We start from the raw sequence: 22,661 nt of genomic DNA, 5'->3' as shown, positions 1-22,661 counted from the left end.
TTGTAATTTCAAAAACATAAAATCTATCATTTGAATATGTTTAACTATATTCGATTGAAGACTTATCTATATTTATTACTTTCATTCATTTGTTAGTAATACAGAATGATTAGTTATAGGCGCAAAAGCTTTAAATTATTTCCAATCACTGTATAAAGTGACCACTCTGAAATTTGTTACATCGATTTATTTTTACTATTAGAATACAACAGGAAAATAACTTCTGGCAGTACAAAGTCATCAAAATAAAAATCAAATAGTAATCAAAATTTTGATTATTTTTATCATTATATATATTAATTCTGAAAATATCGATTATTGAACAGCGAATACGATGACAGCAAATGGGCTTTACGTTCACCCCTATAAAGCTTTTACATTTATTATTAATTACCCTGTATATATTCAAAATTAATATTTCTTGAATACTTTTTAGTTATCTATTTAACTTCGTCTCATTAAACATTTTTTCAATTAAAGTTACTGTGTGTCTTATTAGCAAATTCTGCAGTTTCTAGGTAGCAGGGCGTTGAGAGCTTCTAGCCTGGGACGTTACGATGATTTTGTTCCTCGTTTGGATTCATATAATTAAAAATAACTTGAACAGGTGATCATCACTAATGCCGGTTTGATTATAAGAAATAATTGAATTGCAGATAGAATTTCTGTATTAAGTAGTTTTTGCACTATTGTCATCATTTCAGCCGCAGGATGTACATTGCTAGATAAAAACTTCCGCCCTAGATTTTCAATAAGTCTAGTTGAATGCGTTGGACGTTAGAAATGGTTTGTTTGTTGTTCTATGATGCGCTTACCGGTCCGCGGTCTCCTCTCAAGAACTTTGCGGCCTGTCCATTGGTAGTCCGCTATGGCGGCTACTTTCATTCATATACATATATCCTTACTGCTTATACAATCTCGCAGAGAAATTCCCAGAATAGACCTCTTCGTGGCCTCGTTGAGCGACTATGAGCTCGCCAATCACAGTTTTCTTTACGGTTACTTTATAAATTTCCTATTGCGAAATTTACTATTTCATTAATAGCATATATTTTCATTGAAATATTAAATTACTACCCACACAGTTCATATTAGAGTATTTTATCCAAATTTTACGTTTTTTTAACTAATTATCTTCATCGTCTAGTTAATTAATTATTGTTTCCTGATTATTGCTAGGTTTATATTAACAGTTTTTGGTTATAAACGTGTGGTCAACACACGGTTTTGTTAAACTAACGCGTCGAAATTAATTCACGTAACTCAACAGCTATTAATGTAATTTATTCGTTTATAATTAAAGAAACTTTTCCTTTACTTTAAGCGTGTTTTTATATTTGCTTGTGCTTCGGAATACCTTACGTTGTCAATTTATTTCTTAGTTAACCTTAAATTACAAAAGTTTAAGGTTAGAAGGTAGTGACGTAGTAATACAATAATAAGCAATTTTTTGAAACAACTTGACGTTCGGTCAGCGCTTTAAGGGTGTTCGAATAGAATAAAGGCACCTACTAGATGGCAGAATTAGTCAAAGGGTGTAAATAAAATAATTGATAAATTATAAATTAAAATAGCCTTACTATTATTAACTCTTTATTCTCTTGAATTGTCAAAATTAATATTACAATATTGAATGCGGGCTTCATATACAATCACCCAACTATTTTGCTTAACTTTACCACGACACAGTCACAAGCCGTGTATACGGCAACGCGATATTTTTTACGGACACCTTATACGTTAAAAGCTGAAAAGGAGAGGACGTAAAAATTAAAAAAAGCATACATCCAGAGTTACCTTGATTATCATTCACAATATTCTACGTTTGACAGTAAGTGCCCGATATATCACGTATACCGTAAGACGACAAGTCTCAATACATAAATATGTAACATAAAACAAAAGATATAAACAAATCAATAATGCGCCACTTAAAATTTTCACGACTATTTACAATTTCTTATTTTAATTTCCATCTTCAAAAATATAGATATACGTACATACATACATAGCTACATTTACATTAAGATAAAAATTGATCGGTTTTAGGTATTACTTGAGAGACCGCAAGTTGTTATAGAGGTTCATACATAAAAGTATATTGGCGTCATATGTATAAAACAAGGAGTTAACTAAAATGATATAACCTTTTTACAGTACTAATTAATAAATGTCTCTCGTATTGCAAAAAAAAGACGGTAGTAAATAAATATGGAAGTCTATTTAGGTGTTTAAAACCTTTAGTCTACAGGGCACTAGCAATATGGCAAGACAGCATTGCAAATGGCGGATGTATAATTTATTTAGCAAATTGCTCATTGTTTCACATGAATTATCTATGGTTTACCAGTCAAAGAACAATAATGAAAAGTTTACATAAATCACTGGATGCATTTACGCAGAATTGTCAACCTTCTTAAGATTTATTCTAGTCGGAAAAATCATGACGAATAAAAACATATTTAACAATGAATGTAATGGAATTTGCACATTCCCGTTACCCAATATATGGTTACAAAACAATTAAAACGGAATCCAACAATGGAAACGATGCAAAAAAATCGATAAATTTAATGAACTGAGATAACAATTATGTTTTCGTATACACACATCATTTTCAACATTACACCTTAATGCAACACAGTGTGTAAGTTTCGTCCGTCTGAACATCTCGAGTTCCATCCTAAGTTAATTAAGCGTTTATAAACAAATACTTTATCGGATTTAACACGCTCAACTTTTCTCTACTTTATTTATACCTATGCATTATAATTTATAAAGTCTACTTAAACCGATTACTTAAGTACATTTTGTTCGATTTTCTTTATTCTCAAATCGTAGATAAAAAGTTAGATGGGATTAATAATTTATCACTAATGACAACCTTATTCCGTAAGCATTCTAACACGAACATTATGTAGATTTACTTTATGAAGATCTTTAATTTATTATTGCACATACCAGACGGTAGCCGATACATTCAATGTAAAGTTACAGGACAACATAAAATTACCAATTAAAACATATACTTTGATATAAAAATTTCCATGTAAAAAGGAGACAATGATGTGATGAAACAATAAATAAGATACTAGTTCAAACAGATTCATGATTAAAGACAAATGTTTTGAACATTAACTACGTGACGCGAATGAATTTTGATTATTTATTCTACTACAATAAAAACATTGTCACTCTTAAATCTATGCATCTTATGATATCACGACATTTACTTCCCACGAACATTAAGACGCTAGTTTTTTGACGCGAGTAAGATAGTGGACAGACATCTATTGAGATTGATTTATAAAAATTAAGCAGATTCCAAATTTAAATACAAACTTTAATTATTTTTTCTTTTATTCTACCCTGACATTAATTTACGTATAATGGGTGACTATTAACACTAACTATTAGAATACTAAATTTTGTTAGACTTTACGCATAAAAAAACCTTGCTCGGAATACTATGTGAATCTGATGCGAGTTGGTGCTAGTAAGAATATTACAATGCTAAAATATATGTTAACATATTTTGGCACAACATGGAATTAAAAGCGAATCATGGTGTTGCCGGGAAAAGTAATTTAAATTGAGGAAAAAATGAGTTTATGTCTAAAGTTTGCGTTAAAAACTAATTAAGATCTTTTGACATCAGCTCATAGCGTTTGGTGGTGAAGGATGTTCTATGCATTATTAAGCTTCTGTCGTCATTCAATTTATTTCGAAAACTATTACACATGCAAGGAAGTATTTAGGGCGATTTAAGCAAATGATACATTTAATCCTATCAAAGGTACACAAAGTGTAACTATCTTCCTAGGAAATACATTATACAAAGTTCATTCTATATTACCTATGTATATTACACTTAAGCTACTCAACGTTTAAAATTACATGTAAAGTTTATATTTAGTCACATTGTTGTTTATTATATGTATCATTGTTACGTATATCATTTTTGAACATCGGATGACTTCGGGTTTCATTTGGACGACGCACCGCACGCGTTGGCAAAAGGTCAGCATCGAATGAAATTCATGTCCATTTGTCGATTGTTTCATCACTATCTGTATTTGGACACGGTGCTATTAATCTATAATTGATATCAAAAAATATCATGTAATTTTAATATTTACCTTTAGCTCTGAAGACAAAAAATACAAAATGAAGATTCATTAAAAACAAGACTTATCAGCGATTGTACTTCGATACGTATTTTGTTACAGATAAACGTTAAACGCTCTTATGGAATAATTATGTATGCTATATTCATATAGTTGTGGATAGAAAATAGTAAATTAAAACTAAAATGCTCAAACCAAATCAACAATTTACGAAAATAACGACGGATGAAAATCACTGACCAAAATAATAAAGCAACTCTTTCGAAATCAACTGACAATAATACAACAAACTTTACAATTATTTAAAAAAATGTGACTCTCAAAACATAACAGCAGACAAATAATTAGTCCGCTAATAGCAGACGAATAATAAAATATACATCAAAATGTACATAATATAATAATATCTAGTAATAAAAAAATATAACGTAATGAATAAGAGTAAGTGGTAGCAATAAATACTATGAGATTCACAGATTTAAAATCTTAACTAACAATACCGAAATCCACTCGGAATTTATATGTAAACCTTAGGGCGACACTAACGCGCTTGTATATTTTAGATAAAATATTATTGCAATACATGTTGTGGTTATGGCAACAAAATAAATGCTTAAAGCACATCACCAGCCCGTCCACTAGCGAACGCCGAGGCGAGTCTTTCGCACTAAAGGAACATTGATACGAAGTCACCACGCCTCCACAACGAGACGACACTCCACACAAATCAGCCGCAAAACATAAAACTAGTGGATACGAAACGACGAACGTTGCCCGCAGCTGCCTGTGGACGCAACACTTCATGTAGTCACACTATGATACAGTATCAGTCAAGATTGCTTAGTGTCGAGCAGGGGCTTTACGTCGACACCTTATTCACTTTGAGAAGGTCGTTGGAGCCCTTGTCGATGGGCATCTTCATGGGGTCGTGGTGGTGGGTCACGTGGTGGCCGTGATGTTGGCCCTCGAGCTTAGCTTGCTTCTCCTGTTGCTGCTGTTTCATTCTATCCTGCTCCTCTCTTTCTCTGCGCGCTTGTTCATTTATCTCTTTTACCGCGCGAAGTTCCTTCTTCAGCTTCATGCGTCGATTCTGAAACCAGATTTTGATTTGCCTCTCCGTGAGGCACAGCGCGTGTGCGATCTCTATCCTGCGTCGACGCGTCAGGTAGTGGTTAAAATGGAATTCCTTTTCTAACTCTAGGGTCTGGAACCTTGTGTATGTTTGTCGTCCCCGTCGTCGAGGGCAGCCGTTAGGACCTGAAACCAAAAAATTAATTTAATAAAAAAAAACGTTTGAGTATTTTTATTTTTACTTCATCAATGTAAAAATACTTTTACATATAAATAACTAAACAGAAATGGTAAGTAATTAAAAGAGGTTTATTTTCATTTTATGTTCCATATATCACAAAGACAACGAAACATTTGTTTGGATTCGCAGCGCGAAACCTCTACACTGCCCATTAAATTTCACTTTATATCATCTAAGATTTTAATGGGCCATTAATATTTTATTGCTGCAGTAAAGTTAATTTTAAGCTTATTCGCTACTGTCAGTGGGTAACCTGTAGGTGGACCAAATATTTGAATGTGAAATGTTTCACAAACGTATCGATCTTTGTCCGCGCATAAGTAAAAAATATGTATACATTGAATAAAAAAAGGAACCGAAAGGGTTAAAACACGTTTAAACTTTGCAATAACAATGGAGAGCTAAAAAGAAATCGCTGTAAAAAATCGGAATAGAGTAGAGAAGGGTTGCGCAACTTTCTAATGCTTTGTAAGGTGTTTCTATTATTCCCGTAAAGTTGTTTTCGGAGAACTCGTGAAAGTTTTTAACTCTTTACTCACAATACAGCAAATAACATTACAATACAGTAAAGAATGTATTTAATTTTGATTGGATTTAAAAAAAAAGTTCAACTCATTAAGAGAGAATGTAGTATTGTTCCACATATGGGCTGGACAGGACCTGCCTACATAGACAGGTAAATGCCGCGCCACAGACAGCGGACCCCGGACTGGTTTTCGAGCCGGGTAATAAATAAGCTAAGATAAATAGGCTTCCCGACGTGTATAAAATTGATAGTGGGCCAACGGCGAGCGCGGGAATGTTTCCTCGCGCTGGAACCGACTTACTTACCTGAACATTATACACTTGGATAAGATTAATATAGGCTGTCTCAGCGATTAACTAATATAAAATAATAGAAGGCATTTAGAAAGAATCATCTCAAAGCTTTTAGTGGTTGCATTTAAACCTATAAGCTTCATATACTCAAAAGCAAAATATAAAAATCATATAAAACGATATAATTTACCCTAAAAAATATATTTCGCATTCTAGAATGAATTATAATGATGATCCGAATAAATTGTTTTTCTATTCAGATTGTTTGCATTGTTTTTGATTGAAATCTTTTTAACGAATTGAGACGAGTTAACTGTGCATTTTAATATTTACATAATAGAAATATCTATAAGGTTGCTATAACAGAAATTGATGGACTATTAATAATTTATGATGTTGCTAATAACTATTAACCTTTTTAATTATGGAGTTTTAAGAATGAGGCCCGTAAACAAACTTGAAATTATATTAGCAATTAAACCAGCTATAAATTATAATAACTGCATTTTATGCCAAGAAATTTTTATGATTTATGCATATTTCGTATCAAAATACAAATCTGTTTAATAATTTGTAAATTGAAAATAATGTAGTTACCGTACTTACTAGAGAGAGCGGTTTAGCGGTCATTGGCGAGAACGAGATAGAGGAAGCCATTCTAATTTTAAAAAGCAAAGATGGAACCCAAAACACAATACACGAGTTCAAATAATGCAATTCACGAGAAAGGTCGTAAATTGTATCTAATGCCACTCGAAACAAATCCTTCCCCTGTAGCGGATAGGGACTAAATCTGAATGCGATAGGGGATGAGATCAGTTGTTTGGGTAAATGGTAGTAATATGTTAGCGAAGCAGGTTGGCCACCCTTCACACGGTCGCCATGACAACGGACGTTAAGGCACCTCCCGTCAGCTGGGTTCCATTATTCTTTGTATTTTAGAGACTGGGCGGTTTGTCACCGATACGTTGTACCTGTATTCTTTACGAATAGTATTTTTTTTTAATAATATAGTCTCCAAAACACGTAATAGTCCAATGCTCAATAATTTTATATTTAACTTTGTTTCAATATTTTAATTAAAAAAATATTAGATAAGTAATGTCTCATTCTCCTTGATTTTTTTTATATTCGGTTGATACAAAAAAATGTTCAATTGGGCTCTGTTGCGACTGCTATATATCTCGAAGAAGAACGACATAGCATTAATTAAGGGCGTACGTTGTGAGTCGACTTTGGGCCGCCTATAAACACACTGCGACAAGCCGAGGCTCTTAACTTACCTTGCTTTTTTCTTCTCTTAAATAAATCTCACGGAATGTTCTTGCTTATTTATTATTTTATTTAACTTTGTATCAAACTTGGCCTCCTTTGTGTGGAACCAGTTCCCCGGTGCCTTTGATTAATGTGTCCCCGCCGGATTGGAATATTAAAAAGGTACGGTTGTGAATTATAAGGGAAATACTGGTCAGTAAGTAGGTAATTTATAGAGCGAGCAAGATAGCTTCTGGAGCTGGTCAGTGGGCAATTTAAATTAGAAATAATTCATGTCACAAAATGGTTTTGATGTTTCTGGGTGTAATATGCAAGGGAATTATAATTCACTTTATTATACAAGTACATAAACGAGATTTTACAACTACAATTCTGCTGTAAAATTTAATACTTTAAAGACATTTTTATGTATTATTGTTATAAAGTACCAGAATGCTTTAAAATATGTACGTGAATTTATAAGTACTTTTAAATTCATATTTAGTTTTTAACCTACTGTTTAATTCTGATGCGGTCAATGTTTGTTTTTATAAATTTAAAGTCGAATTTTTAACAATACAGAACATGAATTTTTAAAATTATATTACGATTGAACTATTAAAGTAGTAAATTTATTTTGTAATTATAACATATAAATGAAGAATAACTATGATGGAAGGTTATATATAGCAAATAGCAGATCTTTATTACTATTTAACATAATAAATTTAATCTGTACTCTAAAAATTACTTATTTTCTAAAACAAAAAAAAACTTCTGTTCGAGTTTTGTCGTGTGAGTAATTCGACATAAGTTGTTAATATGGTTATTTTAAAAACAATGCCTTTAAGAGTTTTATTTAAAATATTAATGCGCGTATAAACACATCTTGATAGGAAGCGCAATTTGTTTCATTCTTTGAAGATTACGACTGCGTGATACTAAACTTTTTTGTTTGCAGGCGATATAATGAATTTCATTTACATTTTTTATGTTGGTGTGTTTCGTTACTGTGCTATAACAACAAACACGTTTCTCATGCTACTTGTTTTACTTAAAAGATTGCCATTAACACAAAATTCTACTAAATCGTAATTTTCAGATAACATTTACATTATATTAATACAACCCAACCTCAAAGATATAGATTGATATGGAATTTCTGGCGAAATAAAACAGTTTTATATTGAAATAGCCTTTATCATAAAAGGTAATTAATTTTATATATGGACTGGTGTATTTATTCCTTTGATTTTAGTATAAAAAGTCAAACGCCGAAATTTTTTTTTTTACTATAAGTGATTCTATATAATATCGTTAATATGTAAATATGTTGTGTACATTAAAATGGAACCATTGAAACTTTTTCCGCGAACGATGTACGAGTATTTATATTATAAAAATATTTATGAGTACATTGAACCGAGAGATGACAAAAGTATTGATTGTTACAAAATCATTGTGTTAAGGAATCAATTACGTTATGAAGTATTAAGCTTATATCAATTAAACCGCCATTAAAGGCTCTTAAGGGCACTGTAACCGCACGTCTGCGACATTGGAGTTTATTGCGTCGTAACTCGTGTGCCATCGTAAACCCTCGGCGTTGTTCGGGCCGCCATTTTAAAATAGAACTTGTGATGTCAAAAGTGGATACTGTTGAATTGTTTTCGGATCTTGTTTGACTCCTTTCTAGTGTTTTGATGTGCCGTTTCCTGAGTCCGACTAAACTATAAAACTACATATTTAAAATGCCAGCTTGAGTTACGAAGCACATGAAATTCTTTTTACTATCTATTGTACACACACAAGTCATACATAGAAGGTTTTCGAATTTAGGTTTAAAATTTAAAGAGTTCATTAATATCAAACCTATTTGAAATGATACAAGAAATAGTGACCAAGCAATTAAATAGTAAGATAAATAGTGACTAAAATTATCATATAATACACGACATAGCCACACGCCAGTAGCGTTTTGATTTGTTTAACTGAAATCCATACTTTTTCCAATACATATGATCGCTTAAATATTGGTTTATAGTTGAATTTAGATTCTTTCATGGAAAATCACGGAAGTTTCTGTATTAACATTACAGAAGGTCCATCAATGTTATCAAAGAAATAATTTTGAACAGTAATTAGTGTTGGTTAGTAAAAAATAATTTCACTATCGTAAATATGGTTGATATAACGACAGGAATCACAGGAGACATTTCTCTGTTTGCAAATGGCAGATAAATCATTTCAACTTTGCTCTGGGCTACGTTCTACAAGGGACATTGCCTTTTGCCCAGGGTTGCTTCTTAAGTAAAACAGTAATTAAAAAAAATCTTTATTTTCTGCATAATTTTTATTTTTCGCACTAATTCATATCTTAACAGCTCTATAACTTCAATGTTATCTAATAATTGTTAATTAATGTTCACTCTATGAAAAATTAACGATTTTCGAAATAATAAATGACGTAATGAACAAATTAGAGTTTTCAAAATTCGGATTTTACCATTTTAAAATAAACTATTGTTTACATCTGTCCATGCAGACTTTGTACTGCCAATAATTATTAGCTTATCACAATCGAATAATAAAATCAAATAATTGTAGCTTATTCTAGGCCATTCATTATATAGGTTGATTGGATATGAGTGTAAAAGCTTTAAAATTATTGCTTTTAAAATTTTAACACTTATAACCTTGCATATTAAAGCAGCATGTATGATATTCATCTCAGTTTAAATGCGATGAGTGAAATTTCTTGTAGTTTATATTTGTAGCGTAGCTCGCAAGAAGCTTGAGGAATCTGAAATGAATCAATTGTTTTGCTATCTTATTTATCATATAAATGTTGATAAGAACCTGATGAATGGCTGGCAGCCCTGATATCTTTGGTGAAATATAAGTATAGGAACAGAAGCGAGTCGAGGCAAAGCGATCTTTGATCCGCGCCTCACTGACGTCACGATTTATTTTTCCCGCTGAGACGTAACAACGAACGATTGTGATAAGTCGTTGCTTAACGAATTCGAAACAGTCGATCCACAGTTATTCTATTTACGATATTTTTGAACTTAATGATTACTGCGATGTTTGTCATGTTTTTTATATACTATCCAAATTAGTTTTAACTGCGCCACATTCAAAATTAAAATATGAACAGACACGTATGCGTATGATAACCTATGAGAGTTTTTATTTTTAATATTATTATACAAGGCTGTCTGAATATGTTTTTGTTATGTCTATAACTTTATATTTCTATCTATTTAATAGTCTGCAGTATTATAATATTAAGCTTAACCTAATGATGTTATTTAAAATGAGCGGACTTATATTTACTTAGTAAAATAGGTTCATTTTTGTAGGTGTAGAAGCTTTAAATTGATAAATGGTTCATTTGCTGTCCAAAATGAGAAATAATTTATAACGTAAAGATAATATTTTAACAAAAAGCGTTTTCCAAATTCGGATCACTATATATTTAAATGAATCATTGTTGAGTGATCACTTTTTTTGCTGATAAATGATATCTTCATTCTTCCTTTTAAAGCTTTTACATATAACAATAAAACTTTAAAATCACATGTATTATAACCGTCGTTATTTCAACTTGCGACACATTAAATATTGAAATACGAATAAATGCGTATGAGTCTGTTGTCCTATGAGAATTCTAATTTTTAATATTCTGCCTGATTGTTTACAGGTGTAGAACCTCTAAAATGGTGAATGTATGGCTCATTTGCTAATTATACCTATTTCTAATTATACTGTAAAGTGAAATATGATCAATTAACTTTTATCAATGAAATGCGACCAGTCAATAACTTCTATAAATAATTTTAAGCTGTAATATTCCGAATGTTTGATAAACTTTTTCTTTAATTATTTATTATTTCTGAAAACATTCATTTTGCATTATCACACATTAATTGACAGCAAATGCTGCTACAAATTAAATATTGCTATATATATATATATTTATATATTTTTTTGTTTACTTTTATTATAGTCTATATTATATTATTTAGTGTATATTATAGTACTCACTATAGAGCCTTCATATCTACAACCAAGTCCACTGTATAATTCGCGATATTGAATGTAATAACGTAGCCGTGGCTGCATGCGGACGGACAAACGAACCAAGAGCAGACGACTTGATTTAGAGCGACAGGGGGTTAACGCCCTCAACATCCTTACTTGTTTAACAACTTAAAACAAAATAATGAGTTTCATCCTCACTATCTTCCCTCGTGTTAAATTAAATTAAAGAAGGCACAACGTGCGAAGTTGTAATGTTTCAAAACAATTTCATGTTTTGACTTTTCAAATTTAATCGTAATGTTATAAATAATGTACATAAATTGTAGAATTGCATTTAAATTGGTTATTCCTTTAAACGTTTTCACATTCACTTATTTAAATTAATCGCATCGAACAATACAGATTTAAAATCGTTTGAAATTTACTCTACTATTTTATGAGAGAACATTGCGGTAAACTTATTGAATATGTAATCCAACAGTGCAATTACACTAGGATATAACTCTTGTGTATATATGCAATGTGTTCGCATGGTGAGATTTATCTAACGGTTAGATATCAACAACGTTTACTCGATTCCTAATCCTATTTGCTGCGAGTAGACGATTTATCGGCGCGAATGGAACGCGTAAATACCCGTCGGATCTCTTAAGATGGGGCCACTAGGTGCGATAAAATAAGAAATATCGTTTTTAATTTCGTTAGTAACCCTTACTAAAACGTTACTGAATTTCACAAAAGTTCTCTTGCTATTTAAAAATTAAAAAAATGTATACCTAATATAAAATTAAACATTAAAACTATCTTACTATTTTTGTCTTATTTGAAAAAGCGGATGGTATATTATCTTTATATATTTCGTAATATGCTTGTCATATTTTAAACTTTGCATTGTATATCACGACTATATATATTGACGTTAATCTACTGTACGACAAAAACAGGGCATACACTTCGCTGGTGGTAAATGATATGATCTACAGGGTTAAAGCGCGTCATTTGTTTTTGCCATCTCGAAAATGATATGTTTCGTAACCAATAATACCGTTATATATAGGATCTAAGAATCCAGAACATTTATAGTTTATACACTGATTTAGATATACAAAGTGATTTATTTTAAGGAGTTACATTTACAAGTTTTAAAGAGGTGAATGTAAAGCTCATTTATCAGCAAAAAGCTTTTACGTCTATTTCAGATCAACCTGTATAAAGAAATCACATTGAAATATGTATTCAATTATTAAAGTTAAATTAAGAATGTGTTTAAAAATGAACAAGTTATATACAGAATGATTGGAAATAGGTAGTGGAAGTTTTCTACGGGTAAATGTGCAGCTCAGTTGTCATCAATCAAAGTAAGAAATTCACCACATGAAATATATTACATTAATTTATTTTTCAATTGGATAATAACTTGCGACAGGCATATAACTTCTGAAGGGATGGATAGCATATAATAATTAATTTTAATCTGTAGTAATCCGAATTTCGGGAACACTTTTTATGACTATAATATCTTTAGGTTATTCATTATTTCTGAAACCTTTACTTTTGGATAGGGTGTACCATAATCGGCAGTCAAAGAGCGATACATTCATTCCTTTAGAACTTTTATAGCTATAACTATAACCCTGTAAGAATGAATGCCAAGTCTACGAAACAGAATTTTTGAACAAATAAATTATTCTACATAAAACAAATAAAGATGCTTGTAATATCTGCATTAGTATCGAAACGTAATTTGTATTTATTGAATAATCAATTCTTTGAAGCAAAAACAGAGGCACATAGAAATGCAGATCAGTGCACATTTACGGCCGCAATAAACCGCTATTTACTGTCGAACAACCATTACACATTGTGCGATATGCCAACTATTATTAAAATTGACGACTTTATCGGAGATAAACGGGTCGCGCAGTATCCCTCTTGACACGTAATACTCGATTTAATTAACATGAGTGTTTCCATTATTGATGTACGCATATATCAGTTACGTAAGCCATTTATAATTGACGAGCTCAAGTAATCAATTACCTGAAGAATGAGCCTCCCGAAGAATTTATAATCGCATACTTTCTCTACCAACGTTGCTGTAGGAGACCGGCAAACAAAGAGAACGACAAACCTACAGTAGAACTTAACGTATCGATGGGCAATATCTCATATCAGGCTAGTTATTGTTGGAGTAAAATATCTACCTTTAGACGTAACACATGTTAAAATTTAACGAAAATTAATGAAAACAATGTCATTTAATTTTATTAGCTGAACTGTTCATGTGTTTTACACAACGTGTAGCCAGTGATGATTTGCACATAAACATGGTCTCTGATTCTTTGCCTCATTGGCAAGCTGACAGTTGTTCAACGGCCTGTGGATAGGGTTATATTTGTGATTTCTCTATGAGATCGAATGAGGAGATCTAGCAACTTGAAGTGTCAGTGGGTAATCCACATAGCACGCAGAACAGATGGCCACTGAGTTCTTAAAATTCTGGAGTTGAGACCATAGGCAAGCGTAGCGTAGAATGACCACCCACGAGATAGGCGACTTTGATAATTTCGACGGAAAACCCTGAATACAGGCCTCTTTCAACCGGTCCTATTGGAAACCTATGAGGGAGGTCTAAGTCAAGTTTTTGAAGTCTTATGGCTGAAATAAAGACGATTATGCACTGTTGTGCATTCGTAACAACATGGTAGTAATTACCCAATAAAAATTAAATTTCTTTAAAGAACATAAAAAAAACTATGTCATGTTCACATATAATAGTGTAATAATATGATACATCAAGTTTCACATTTATAAAGCATAAAGTTTCTTTTTATCTCAAAGTAACAATAACATATTAAATTATCCATTACTCTACCGCTTTATCCCTACACAGAAAGGACATTTTGAGGCCATATCCGATAATTTCGTTTTTAACACACAAAAAAGGACAGCGGAGGTAATCTTAAAAGCAGTGATATCTCTCAAAAAGCGTTGTAGATCACTGTCGGAGGTCGTAGAAGCGTTCTCGGTAGCAAAGAGAACTGGTTTACAGAGCACACAATGCCGCCTGTGTGTGTTTCTGCATTAACTCGAATTGCAACAAATTGCAGTCATGCGTTGTTCCTAAAAAGTCGCATAAGGAAAAACGTTTACCTTAAAGTTTCTAAATAGATTCCATGTTGTGCATTCGACTAATTTGGTACATTGAAATTATTTTTACAAAATACGGTGTGGTTTGTTATTGGCGAAAAAGCTTTAAAGCTTATTACTCTATTTTCAATCACTTCGTTTAAAATAATCGTTCTAATGATAACATATATGACATTTTTTGTTTTTTTTTTTGGCATATTACAGGCAATTAACTTCTTGCGATACGAGTCTACAGGGACAGACAATAAACAATAATTAATTTTATATATCGTAATCTGAATTTTAAAAGCATTTTTTTCACAATATTATCACAACGTTGTTTATTATTACTGAAACCATTGCTTTTTTAAAAGTGTATATTTTACATAAAAAAACATTCATTCTTTGAAAGCTTTTACACCTATAAACGATTACCCCGTGTACTAGAATTAAGGTATATTATATTTACTATTAAGATAGTTAACCATTACGTGATTGTGTGAATTATTTTTGATATCCTTGCACGTTAGTTGAATTTATAACGATTCTGTGCATGCAATCTGGTACTCGTAGATATGAAACACCTACACGCTAATTGTATACACAGTAATATAGATCTTCACACGTGACAATAAGTGTCAAATATAATTAAATACATTGTATGTATGCCGGTAAGTCCGTGAGTTTGTAATTATACAAAGTCAGCACAGGATGTATAGTGACGGTGAAATTGCATGCCGCCTTACGGCTAAATGTAACGCAAACCAAATTGCATTTTAATACTCAGGTATAGGGTTGAATTTTTGTTGCAAATGTACTACTGTGAATTTTCAGCTTAGGTTTTCCTTTTAAGCTACGTCCTGAAATAGGTATGTACGCCGGTAAATGCACCCATTGCTGCCGACTGCTGCGTTCAGATTAATTAATTCCTTCTTCCCCTGATGTTTTAATTAAGGAAAGCAGCTATTTTTTTGAAACTTACTTAGATTTAACACAAAAAAAAAACTTATATTCAAGAACACACAAAAGCATAACAAATTTTATAGAGAAGGCATTACTATGTGTAGTACGTTTATTTTCGATTTTTAGAGAACTGTTTTTATATCCAAGTGGTCCGTTACAATAGACAAAAACAAGGTTTTATAAAACCGTACCTAGCCGAATAAGTCTTTCTTATTACCGACGTACCACCAAAGCAATGGAGTGAAGTTACACCGTTATTAAAAAGAAACTTTAATGTATCAATGTTCATCGAAAGTTGGTGATTTTAATGTTTACCTACACAATTGTCGCAGTGGTTTGCAGTTTATTTGCCGGATTGTTTAAACGAAATCGTTCTGCGAAGCTACGCTATTTCGGCAATCATGAGCTTACACTGTTTTTATATTTCGGTGTCAATATTTATAAGAGGAGCACACGTGTTAATAATATAACCGGATGTTTATAATTACAAAATGCTATACTAAGTACGCTTCATTTCCTATTCGATATTATTTGTGTGTGGAGATAAGCCAGTTGAAAGAAGGTGAATGCTTACGGCTTAGTGCGCGTTATTTTGATAATATATTGTGAAGCGATCGTAAGTCGTCTCGGGAGGAGAGGGCCGTTTTATTTTCGAAAATGGCTCCATCAGTCACCGATAACGCTTTCGAGAGACTTAAAAAAAAAACTGTAACGCACAGTATTATGTGTCGCGTACGATTTCGGAGTAACTAAATATTGTTGAGTCTCTCCGTTGGATATTTCACTGACGTTATTGCCTGTTACGGGCTCGGAAGCGAGGGATAGGCAATTTAAACGCTTTATTTCCAGCAATATTTTTAATAAGCCGCTTTCGAGAGATTTTCAATTTCACTTTCATCTCTTGTTTTAAATACACTATAATTTTACAAATAATGACGTGATAAATTTAAAAGTATGTTAATCAATACATCTATAAATATATTTTTTTATAAATCAATTTTGTATTTATGATTAAACCGGCGAATAAACTATGAAACTGAACTCGTTTTTCGGAAATTCTATTGCCCATGTCCACGTAACAAACTAAAATTCAAAATCCATTTTGATCTGAATATCTATGCCAATACTACTCGTATAACTCGCTTGTTATGTTTTGGTAAATACCATCACTTACACAACTAGTTTTGTTATTGAGGTAATCTGATATAAAATATGCCGGAGTACTTAATTTGGCACATCGGAAATAAGAATTACGGAAAAAATCGACTGGTTTCGATTAGAGCACTGTCTTTATCTCCCAGTTATTTGATTAGGTAGACAAAAGTAACGTTTAACAAAACCGAATCTAGACGATGATGTCGCTTTTGTTTCCAACGTGGTAAAGCTCGTGTATAGCGTATTACTTACTTTTACATGAACTTGGTCTTGGTACAGATGGTCGCCAAAATGTTTATCCTATTCTTTATCTGTGAAAATATTAGGTAATACAACGCGATAGGTAACCGTAATTTTTTTTTTAAATTTTAAAAAAAGTTTTTCATCTATTAATAATATTCGTGATTTTGAAGTTTGTCTACCCAATTATCGTAATGATTTGTGTTTGCTTCGCGCCTATTAATACGTCAAGTGCCACTTTAATCTCGAGAACGGTTGTTTTTTGTTTCGTTTCTATTCTATATCCTTGAATCATGATTATTTACTTGCTCTCAAAAAGCAACGCGTGTATTTGCTATACATCCTTGATTAGATAGTTAAACCAAAGCTATTAACAACAAAATTATTATCTGACGTCCCAAAGTGGTTAAGATATGTGAAAAGCGTGTGTAACACTTCTTTGTTATATAACATATTGCTCATCATCTGGTAATATTTTCTTTAATTTGTTGTTTTCTTATATCTATAACACTTTTCATACCGAAACGTGACAATAAACCTTATCTTGTGACAAAAAATTAAAAATTGTGGTCTTATATATATATTATAATTAATTTTATTTGCTTAACATACAAGTTAAAATGTTCATACTTTAAGTTAAACTAATTTTATTTATTTTCAATAAAAATATTCTTGAAATATGAATTTTAACACCTAAAATGTCACGTTGACTGTTATAACACATAATGCGAATTTAATAAAATATTTATACGTAAAACTAAATTAATATTTTATTTGTTAATTGAGAATTTTAGAGCTATTATTACCGTAAAAAAGTTATGAATTTTTTTTATTTCCAAATATTAAAGGATTTGAAAAATAAAGACATTGTTCAGTTTTGTTCCTTGATCTACTGCGTTATATTATGGGAAATGAACGCTTTCATCGAAATTATACAAATTTATTAATTATGGAATATTTGCAGCTAGCATTTATCCTTTATTAATAATAGCAGATCGCCAATTAAAAGATTAATGAATAATTAAATGTTATTATCGATATAATACACTTACTTTGTTATTAAAAGCGTATTAACTGTTTCTGTTACAGAAGATTAAATTACAATTTGCCTCATAAACTACGATAAATATTTCGTATCGATTAATATTTAGAGCGATCTGAATTGAAAGCCCATTCGGTTAATTGACCTCACTGGACAGGTTCCACAACTTATCGGGCAATTTACAATGAGTAGCAAAAAAAATATATACAGTAATATGCACGTCACTTATATATATTCTGACATTTATCACATAGATATCTATTTAATTGGTTCGAAACGTGGGAGTTAAATATCGTGCTATAAATGGCTTTTTAAAATGAATTTTGCAAAAGGAAACTTAATAAAAAAAATGCTTTGTACTTAATGAAACCGTTGATTATTGTGCATAAATACGTTTGAAAACAGTGTAAAGAAGTTGAAAATTGTTTATGTAAATGTTTCGTCATCAACTTTTAAAGTTAGATTCTACAAGTATTGCAAATAAAGTTATTGTGCAAAATGCCACCGTCTTCCCTTGTGTTAACAATCAAATTTGTTTGTTTCTGGTAGGCTTGCAAGCGTTTGGGTTAGACACATATCGGTCGCACAATAAAAGAGCTTTTAAAAACATCGAGGCTATCTCAAACGCTCGCGTTACACGTTGTTTTGAAAGCACACAGACCGTTCACGACTACGTTTCCAACGAAGTGTCGACTTCGGGTTACGTTTTACACCGTCATATGAATCTCCCACTCGGATGTTTGGCCTGAAGGCGCGTTCATTAACATTTTATGACTGATACGAGCGATAAAAGTGGAATAAGACGCATTGAACGGGTCATGCGGTGCGATAGACTCGGCGACTGTCACACACTACAGGAAGCGTCTGGTACAGACTGTAGTAATTCAGATCTACACTTTCAGATTCAGTACATAGCACTTATTGCAAGTTTCTCGGTTCATTTTCTTTTTCATAAAATGCTTGAATTTTTTTTTCATTTTTTTACCTATTTATACATTTTATTATCTGCTTAGAATCATGTTCACTTGTGTACGTCATGAGAAGAATTCTAGAATAGCTCGATTTGATAAGAACTAGTATCAAGTTGAGCTCCCCTATAATGGTATTCTACGATTGTCATCCATAGCTGGTTTTTACCACATAATGAAAACAATGACTCGTATAAACAAAGCTTACACACAATATTAGTGCAATGAAAGGAATTTGTAATACGAACCTAAACGAATGATGAAATTTAGAGGTTCTTTATTGCTGAAATATATATATAATTTTAGCCGTGGAAAGTTCACAGCTGGATGTAAGCCTGCCGTATTAATTCACGTTTGTAACACGTTTACATTAGGTTGCAGATTTTAATAAACTAACATATTTCTCATTATTCTTATATCTAATCAATTCTGTTTCTAATCATTCCCGGGGTTATACTCCCAATTAATAACAAGTCTATTAGGTAATTTGTTTAGTAAAATAATAATTCTAAAGAACTGGCTTACAAAGCCAGCTGAAGATGCCCTCAGCACCATCTGTCAGTAAATCCAATTGTCCGCAACTCGCACCCAATAGCACTCACCCTATCCAGATAATATAAAGTCGAACAGATCAGGGGCGCGGAAGATCGTAAACTTTTTTAGAACGTCTCCCAACAAAACGCGAATCGTAAAAGTAATTGGAGCCCATTCATATTAATAGACATTTACGATGTCTCCATCATAAAATAGAGATTGTCGTCACTCTTATGCAACGTCAGCGGCTATAGGCAATCTGTGATTTCTGTATTAATTCATTTGGTATGAATAGAATTTATTTTAAAAGAAAACTAGTTTATCTAAGGACCTACCTTCAATTTTGGAATAAAGATCTTTCGCTCTCAATTTAAGTTAATCCTTTAATATGGCATAACAGATGTCTTGCTTGGATGACCAATTTTAAATAGCCATATAGCTTTACTTAGAAATTGAATATACAGACTAAATTTAGAAATGTTTTTTTTTTAATCGAAACATCTACATAAATTTTGAATCATAGTTTCCTATACATTAATGTTTTATTTAAAACAAATGTTGTATACATATATGTATGTAATTCATTAATGCTATTTATGTGCAAAAAATAGTAATGTTGTAGTAGAACCAAACCTTACATTCAGTGGGGAGTGTCTATGCCTTATAAAGATTACAAGTAAAATATGATATGACTTATCCGTCTATATATTGCCTTCAAAATGACAGATAAATGGAGGGGCCATTAGGCTGCGCAGATGTCGTCTCCACACCTCCTCCGGGAAGCGAGCAATTTTCCTACCCTTAGTTTGATTCGATTCCCGAAAGGTTTTCCCGGAATATTTATTATTATATCTTTATTAACGTTGCGCAAAATGTTTGTTGTGAGTAGATTTGTGTTTTTTTTTTCACACACAGGACGGTTATTTAAAAGATATACACATAATTAAGTCGAACATAAAACTGTCCAATCGTCCTAAATATTTCACTCTATTTCAGATTTACGTGACTCGTAAAACTTTTAAAATAAAGCTATTAAGTGGTTACTCACGTTCAGAAATACTAAATGAATATTTTTTAATAGATTAAATCAGGAATCAAACAAACATATTTTTTAAATTTAATTTAATAATATCGATTTTAAAACCAAGGAACGACGAAGAATAACTGTAAATAGGTATTTCATACGGTCTATACATTTACTATATAACTCGTCATAAATGGATGTCTTTTTCCAGTACATTAAACATAAAAAGAAAAAATTGTTGTGTTCATGAAATTGAGAAACTTCTTGACATTATGTTAAATAATAAAATATTTTTAAACGCGACTAAAATAAACTTCAACCAAAACAAAACAAACAAAAGCAATCGTAGAGTTGGTATACGTTTGCAACATTTTAACGCAGAGCGCAATATCGTAACGTAATTTAAAACGAATTAGTGCCCCCTCTGAATTTCAAATTTGTATACTCGCGCCCCGGTCCTAACGCACCTATATTTTAAAAACAAAGGGGCCTCGTGTACTATTTTATAATTTCACCCCGATCTCACCCTAACTTCTCTTTTGTGCAAATGTTCCTGAACAAACCCTCTAATGTAACGGTAGAGAGCTTCCCCGTGAAAATGGCAGCTTTATTTTTTTTTCAAAAACCTTGTTTACCTTCAAGCTATTTTCTGCTATTTTAAAATTACTTTTAACTCTCTACATAAAATCCGTTAATACATAGCGAGCAGTGGTAGCCCAGGGGTAAGGAGTGATAATGAGACTTGCGATCGCAAGTCGCGGGTTCGATTCCTGGAATACAATCTTATGTAATTCGCACTTGTGCATTAATAAACTGTTTAGAGATTGCCACTGCTCATAAAGAAGTTTTCTGAGTATGGGCAGTGGCGTCCTCTTCGTACCATAATACCATGCTGCGGTCGACAACCCGCCTACCACGCGTGGCGATTACGGTAAACCCTTCGATAGATACCTTTGGCTGAAACGTCGAATTAGGAAATAGGGCTTTCATAAATTTATGTATGTAAATCGTGTATTCTATAAATACATTAAAACGTATTATATACAAATAGCTCCACATAATGCTGAGACAAATATTTTTAATTGCCCATATAATTGTTTATTAAAAAAATACCATGACTTATTGCAATTTAGATTTTAGTATACAATTAATAATTGTAAGTGAATTAATATAAAAATTAAACACAGAAGATGAGAATGTAACCATGCGACACTATTTAATACGTTGACAGGATGAAATGAGCTCGTCGTACATTTGTAAAGTTCTTTTTAGGAAATTGTCCAAAAGCCCGTTGGTTGTTACCTTTGTTGAGAAGATGTATCAACAAAATCTAGCTGCTTATGCTGTTATTACGGTAAAGAATGATTTCGATAACAGTAGTATTTGCGTTCTGTTTGTTGCTTAAAAGAGTCACCGCAGACGTTTAAAACAGACAGACTCTTTAAAACTTTTTCAGCTCAAAAAATATCAACAAAACCTTTACAAACCAAATCGAGATTATTAGAAAAACACTATTTTAATTTTGTATATTTAAAAATAATCAAATATAAATAGGTCTTCCAATTTAATAAACAATGTTAAATAATATAACACAATTTCTAACATACATAACGCACTACCTAATAAACAGGGGGCTGACGACAGTGCGTTCGCCCCTTCCCATCAGTACATGATTTAACCAACATGGCATCCACTTTAGGACAGCATGCCTATAATTACTGGACCCTTTCTAAGAACAACACCGACGTATTAATTAATAATTTTTAATAAATCGATCACTTTGTAAAGATAAAGAAAAGCAATATCTATTAAAAACGTCAGTAAAATTTACGTCAAATTATTTCTAAAACACCTGATAAAAGCCATAAATATAAAATTTTAACAGATTTTTATTGATCTTATAAAAATAAATTATGTGGTAAAACCACTTGATTATAGAAGATGATAAGAAAAACCACTTTCTATCGGGTTCTATAAAAATGAGTGTTTTCAAAGTTAGTTTAGAAGTTGTTTTATAGATGAAACGTAGGTTTATATACGTGTAAAC

At 31.8% G+C, this 22,661-nt stretch overlaps 1 protein-coding gene across 5 annotated transcripts in view; it reads right to left on the bottom strand.

Annotated features, from left to right (window-relative positions):
* Positions 1–1,582: 1,582 nt before the first annotated feature.
* Positions 1,583–22,661, bottom strand: part of LOC137925467 (homeobox protein abdominal-A homolog) — a 190,065-nt gene continuing 168,986 nt past the window's right edge. For 4 of the 5 annotated variants that reach the window (XM_068768916.1, XM_068768923.1, XM_068768931.1 and 1 more), the window contains exon 3: positions 1,583–5,384. In XM_068768916.1, coding sequence (XP_068625017.1) covers positions 4,987–5,384 — 398 coding nt within the window. In that variant the 3' untranslated portion in view covers positions 1,583–4,986. The remainder of the gene's footprint in view (positions 5,385–22,661) is intronic. The other variant, XR_011107668.1, reaches the window with a different exon arrangement.

This window comes from Battus philenor, unplaced genomic scaffold (genome assembly GCF_028537555.1).
Source record: "Battus philenor isolate CCGP_79_NKW_IND1 unplaced genomic scaffold, ilBatPhil1.0.hap1 SCAF_10, whole genome shotgun sequence".
In the NCBI taxonomy this organism is placed as follows: domain Eukaryota; kingdom Metazoa; phylum Arthropoda; class Insecta; order Lepidoptera; family Papilionidae; genus Battus; species Battus philenor.
Note: the sequence above shows the minus strand (reverse complement) of the source record. Positions and strands in the feature narration are given on the sequence as shown.